Genomic DNA, 5,750 nt, shown 5'->3' with positions numbered 1-5,750 from the left:
GGTGGCTAAATATAAAATGGTGATAAACACAAATCAGATTAAGATTTATTAATCAAATGTTAAATAAAGCATGGGAGAATAAATACAAGGCCTTATATTCCACAACATTTAGATTATATGCAGAACTGTTGCTCTTCTTATGATTAAATGCTGTTTAAGTGAAAGCTTGGTTTTGTCTAATTCCACAAAAGTAAAAACGTATTATTATTATTATTATTTAGTAAATCTTTGTATTTAGTTTAAGTTAATCAGCCCATAAATCACACTAAATTTTATTTAATATAATTGTCTTTTCCACTCTGTTTACTTGATTTTGTTTTTTTATTCAAGTTTTTTTTGTTTTGTTTTGTTGAATGTGTAAATTTACAGACTGTTATGTTGTTCAGCCTGTGTTCTTGTGATAAAAGGACAAAGATTTACCTCTCTTTATCTTTAATAAAGTTAAACTGTCAGAATCTGTTTTTTGACCAATAATCCGTCTGTGCAGCAGCAACCCACTGAAGCTGAAATCTGAAGCTAAACGTGCATCATGAGCAACTTCTCGTGTGTTCAGTTCAACATATAATAAAAAAAACATGTTTTTCTGTTTTTAGCCTAAATAAATAACTTCAGTTCAAGTCATGATATCATAAATCCTTATAGACATAAAGAAACAACCCTTTGATTATTAGTATTATTTATTTGTTGTTTGTTTGCACAGAAATGAAGTGAAGAGATTAAAACAGAAAAATAATCCTGATGTGACGCTGGGAGGCAGTTACCGTGGCAACAGCTGCTCTACAGCTAACAGGCCAGAACCTCGACGGGATGAGGCGTTGGAGAACTTTGGGTTCTTTAAGGATGATCTAACGATCACTTCAGTCCAGAGAATCCTTCCATTATGAACTTCCTTTATGGAGTTCCTTATCTGGGTCTAAAAGGGTCCCGGCTCTCCAGGAACTTGAGGTACTCCAAGTGTCGTCGGGCGACTGCCTGGTTCTGTCTGATGTAGTAGAACAAGTAGGAGATGAGCATGAAGAACCAGATGAACATGGTGACCATGGTCAGCATTTCACTGGTTCTCCTCACTGACTGACACAGATCCCAGTCCTCCACCAGCAGGACCAGAGGAAGTCCAACAGCTCCTGGGGGACAAACGGAGGGACGGTTAGAACCGTAAACATCCTGCTGAGGGTTAAAACATCAAACATATCCTGCTTATGAAGAAAACATGAACTCCATCTTCAGGTGACGTCAGAAAGAGGAAACGTACCGAGGTTCGGGAGGTCAGAGGTCAGGCAAATGACTTTATCCAGAGAAGACTCGTCCACGTCCAGCTGAGGTATGGACATCTGAAAACAGACAGGAAGTCATCGACCCAAACCTCACCTGTCTCCCACCAACATCACCTATAGGCCCTACAGGTGGGACTCACCTGCATGCTGCAGTCACAGTGCCACGGGTTCTGGGTCAGGTTGGCCTGGACCTGAAGACCACCGAGCACGTCCGGGTCCAGGGTGGTGAGCCGATTGAAGGACAGGTCCAGGTACCGAAGAGACGGCGCCAACCCGAAGAAGCAACCGGCTTCAAGTAAGGACAGCTGCAACAGGACACAGGAAGTGAGTGAAACAGGAAGTAAAACCAGTTTCTGGGATGAAGTACGTTGGTACCTGGTTGTGCGACAGGTCAAGCTCATCAAGCAGAAACAGATCGGAGAAGGAGTACGCCGGCAGGAACCCGAGCAGGTTTTTATTCAGAAACAGCCGAGTGGTGTGATTGGACAGGCCGACAGGTACCTGCGGACAGGAGCACACCTGAGCAGACCAACGAAACTCACAAAACTGGAGCCCATGGGTCAGTTTCAGCTGAGCCCTCTCGTTCAGAACCTCAGATCAATTTCAAAGGTTCTGATAAACCTGCAGACAGACCTGAGTCAGTCTGAGTCCACTGCAGCGAACCGTCAGTCCGCCGTACGCCGCCGCCGTCTGCTGGCAGGCGCTGATGGAGGAAACCCTGTTGCTACGGCGCCACAGCGCCATTGCTCGGGGGGATGATGTCATGACCAGGCTGGGTGGCGGAAGCATCAGGAGGAGGAGGAGCATCCTTGGTACTGATACCACAGAAGAAGACGGCTGCAGAGACATGATGGTCTGCTTTCTCTTCCTGTCACTTCCTGTCACACGTTCAGCTGCATCTTCTGTTATTAATAAAATCAGATAAATGAAATAATCAGCAGCGGGAATAAAAACAAGAGGACAAATAAAACTAAAACCCTGAAAGGTGTTCATTCAAGTCCCAGAATTTTACAATAAAAGCACCTGAAACAGATCAGCTGATAATTATTAATGATTTTTGATTATTAATCAGAAATAATTTCAGGAAACTGATCTGTATTTAACAGTTTTATGAGGAGCGTTTGAAAAAAGCATGTCTGTAAACTCTTATAAACTTCATGTTTTAATGAAGCAACATATTTTATTGATTAACTACTATTGTTATTTATTTTACAGTTTTGGGACTAAAATCATAAAAAGGTGAAAGCAGTGAAACACAAAGAGGAGACCAAAAGGATTAAAGAGAGAGAAGAGGAAGAGGAGGAGGAAAAGAGGACAAAACAAAAGGATAAAGATGATGAAGAAGATGGAGCAGATTAATACAGAGATGAAGACGAAGATCAGGTTAATCCTGCAGGGATTAAAAACAGATTTACTGCTTCAGACACAAGAAAAGAAAAATCTGACATTGTTTCAATAAATAAATAACAGTTTTGTTCTGTTCTCCTGTTTTTATTTATTGTTGATTTTCTGCATTTATTCTTGAAAATATTTTGTTTGTTTGTATTTTTTCCTATTTTTTTTATTCTGCTGTCCAAATGGCAGAAAAATTTAAATGAAAAAACAAAACAAAACAAAAAACCTTGAAAGTTTTCGAGTCATTGAGTTTAAGTAAAGGCGAACAATTTCATAAACAAACAAACAAACAATAAACACAGAGCGGCGGAAGCGTCACTGCAGGAGGATCCTGCTTTTCTTCTTCTTCTCTTCTATTTACAGTAAAAACAGACCATAAATAAACAACAACATGCGACACAAACAAACAAATAAAACAGACAGGTTGTTCGGACTCACCCTCATGAAATCAGAGGAAACAAGAAGCTCTCTGACTGGAGGAGAAAAAACAAACAAATAAACAAACAAACAAAGCTGCTCCTCAGCTTGTCCTGATGTGAAGAAGAGGCTGAAGCCGCAGGTTTGAGTCACGTGACCGGAGGCGAACCTGCGCCCTCTGCTGGTCAGGCTGTCACGTGACAACATGGACATTATGAACACATGAATGTGTCAGCAAACAGACTTTAGGATAAAAGGTTTATTTAAAACCAACACAGAGTTTATCTGTGAATTCATTCGGGATTGGCTTTAGATTGTCAAATAATAATAATAATAAAAGTCAGTTTATTTTTAAAGCTTAAACCCATAACTTCATATCAGCTTTTTGTTCCAATTAGTCAGGAAATATCAGAGAATCTAATAATTCAAATTAAATCTAAACATTTAAAAGGAAATAAAACAGATGCTTTGTTATTTTTACTTTTAATTAAAAATTAAATGTATTTATTTATAGTTTTATACTTTGTAACACTCAGAGGAACAACAAGAAGCTCCTAAAACCTAATCAGCGGAAATTAAAACCATTTCCGAGCCCGCACAGCGGTCACGTGACCCCGCTCCTATCAGCCAGGTGACAGGTGTCCGGTGGGCGGGGCTTACATCAGCTCGAGTTATCTGCTCACAGCTGATAGAGCGCGAGCCGAGCTGCGCGTGCACAGCAGACAGGCGCACACCTCACAGGAGAACCAGAACCAGAGCAGCGACAAGACTGAGCCGGACCCGGTTCGACCCGAGAGGACTGAGCCGGACCCGGTTCGACACGAACTTTCAGCCGGACCCGGTTCGACCCGAGAGGACTGAGCCGGACCCGGTTAGACCCGAACTTTCAGCCGGACCCGGTTCGACCCGACAGGACTGAGCCGGACCCGGTTCGACCCGAACTTTCAGCCGGACCCGGTTCGACCCGACAGGACTGAGCCGGACCCGGTTCGACCCGAACTTGGAGCTGGTTCTGCTGGTTCCAGTTTGAGGCCCACTAACGGGACGGAACCGCAGTGAGTGCATCACAAACAGAACTTTTATTACACATTTATTAATAAATAAAATAAAACAAACTCGTTAAATAAAAACAAGTTTATTTTAAGCCTGCAGCAGATTTTATTTCTTTATTAGTTTTAAAATTTATTTTCATAAACCTTTATTACAGTTTACAGAAGTTTAAAAGTTTAAAAAACTAATAAATTTAAACTTTTCACAACAAAATAAACTGAATAATTACTAAATCACTAAAAATATAAAGTATAAACAACTCAATAAAGAATAAATTTTGTTTAAATTGGTTGAAAGATTAAATTCTTTGTAATTTCATCAAACTAAAATCTGTTTTGTTGTTTGATTGACAGATCAGTGTAACTCCGCCCCCTCTGACGTCACACCGTCTCCTCCAACTAGTTACCACGGAGACGGCTCAGGTGGAGGATGATGCCCTCCACCTCTGACAGTGACACCAAACAAAGACCTGAGGAAGAAGAAGATGATGAAGAGGAGGACGAGGAGGACCCTAACCTTCCCGTCACCATGACAACCTCGAAGGACGATTCCGCCGGCCAATCAGATGCCGGAGATAAACCCCCCACAGGTGAGGACCTTGGCTGGGACTCCGGTGACGAGGCGGCCAGCGTTCTGTCGGACTCTGTCCAGGAGGAGTTACCATGGCAACAGAAGAAGGAGGAGGAGCGCGACGAGGAGGAGACGAAGGCGGTGGCGGCTTCGCCCGACGGACGCTTCCTGAAGTTCAACATCGAGATCGGGCGGGGCTCCTTCAAGACGGTTTACCGAGGGCTGGACACGGAGACCACCGTGGAGGTGGCCTGGTGCGAGCTGCAGGTAACCCCATCAGCCACAACATTACGACCATGTCGCCTCGGTAACCAGGTAACCATCCTTTACCTGGTTACCAGGGTGACGGTCAGTGGGTGGGGTCAATCAGGCAGCCCAATGGTGACACGTGTGTGTGACGGAGTGTGAGTTAGCAGTTTGTTAAAACGTACACACTATCTGAGTTTATCACACTGCTGCTGCTGCTGATAACACACACACACACACACACACACACACTCACCCACTCAAATACACACAGTCAGGTTTTCACTGGGTCTGAATTCTTGTTTCTGATTGGCTGAAACTGGATGAGCTGAACATCCATCCATTCATTACACTGAAGTTATTAAGATTGAGTTAAACTCAGCAGCAACAACTAACTAAAACCAGCCGGAGGCTGAAAAACAAACAGCTGAACTTTAGGCTCAAACCTGACAAACCAGCTGATATAGAAACACATTAAAGTCTTTTAGTGACAAAACAAACATGTTTGTTTATAGCAACAAAAGTGTTCATGTTTGTTTTATTTGATCTTTTAAATACTTACACATTAATATTAATGTGACTTTTTATTTATTTAGACTTTTTTGCTTTTATAATAACATTTATTGTTATTCTTACTTTTATTATTGTAACTTTATGATGATTTTATCAGTTGTGGGGACAACAAACCCAGAGTTCATCGGGAGGTTCTGTTGGTTCCTCTGTGTCAGGTTCTGTTGGTTCCCCTGTGTCAGGTTCTGTTGGTTCCTCTGTGTCATGTTCTGTTGGTTCCTCTGTGTC

At 42.2% G+C, this 5,750-nt stretch overlaps 2 protein-coding genes across 2 annotated transcripts in view; one reads left to right on the top strand and one right to left on the bottom strand.

Annotated features, from left to right (window-relative positions):
• Positions 1–659: 659 nt before the first annotated feature.
• On the bottom strand, positions 660–3,256 carry LOC108250813 (leucine-rich repeat-containing protein 3). The gene is made up of 6 exons (XM_017440867.3): positions 3,108–3,256; positions 1,908–2,176; positions 1,650–1,775; positions 1,415–1,579; positions 1,253–1,331; positions 660–1,124 (listed from the first exon to the last, which is right to left on the bottom strand). Exons 2-6 carry the CDS (start codon positions 2,121–2,123, stop codon positions 904–906), a joined length of 807 nt encoding a protein of 268 aa, XP_017296356.1. The 5' UTR covers positions 2,124–2,176; positions 3,108–3,256; the 3' UTR covers positions 660–903.
• Positions 3,257–3,797: 541 nt separating this feature from the next.
• The window catches only part of LOC108250805 (serine/threonine-protein kinase WNK4), a 15,681-nt gene continuing 13,728 nt past the window's right edge, over positions 3,798–5,750 (top strand). The window contains exons 1-2 of the mRNA XM_017440851.3: positions 3,798–4,141; positions 4,490–4,973. Of these exons, the coding sequence (XP_017296340.1) occupies positions 4,566–4,973 (408 nt within the window). The 5' untranslated portion in view covers positions 3,798–4,141; positions 4,490–4,565. The remainder of the gene's footprint in view (positions 4,142–4,489; positions 4,974–5,750) is intronic.

The sequence above is a fragment of the Kryptolebias marmoratus genome, linkage group LG12, assembly GCF_001649575.2.
Source record: "Kryptolebias marmoratus isolate JLee-2015 linkage group LG12, ASM164957v2, whole genome shotgun sequence".
Classification (NCBI taxonomy): domain Eukaryota; kingdom Metazoa; phylum Chordata; class Actinopteri; order Cyprinodontiformes; family Rivulidae; genus Kryptolebias; species Kryptolebias marmoratus.
The sequence above is the reverse complement of the archived record's forward strand: the minus strand, read 5'-3'. Positions and strand labels throughout refer to the sequence as shown.

Coding starts and splice junctions, on each gene's coding strand:
- LOC108250813 (XM_017440867.3), bottom strand. CDS start 2,123: ATGTCTCTGCAGCCGTCTTCTTCTGTGGTATCAGTACCAAGGATGCTC. Junction 1,776..1,907: donor GTGGACTCAGACTGACTCAG/GTCTGTCTGCAG, acceptor TCCTGTCCGCAG/GTACCTGTCGGCCTGTCCAA. Junction 1,332..1,414: donor ACTGTGACTGCAGCATGCAG/GTGAGTCCCACC, acceptor GTCTGTTTTCAG/ATGTCCATACCTCAGCTGGA.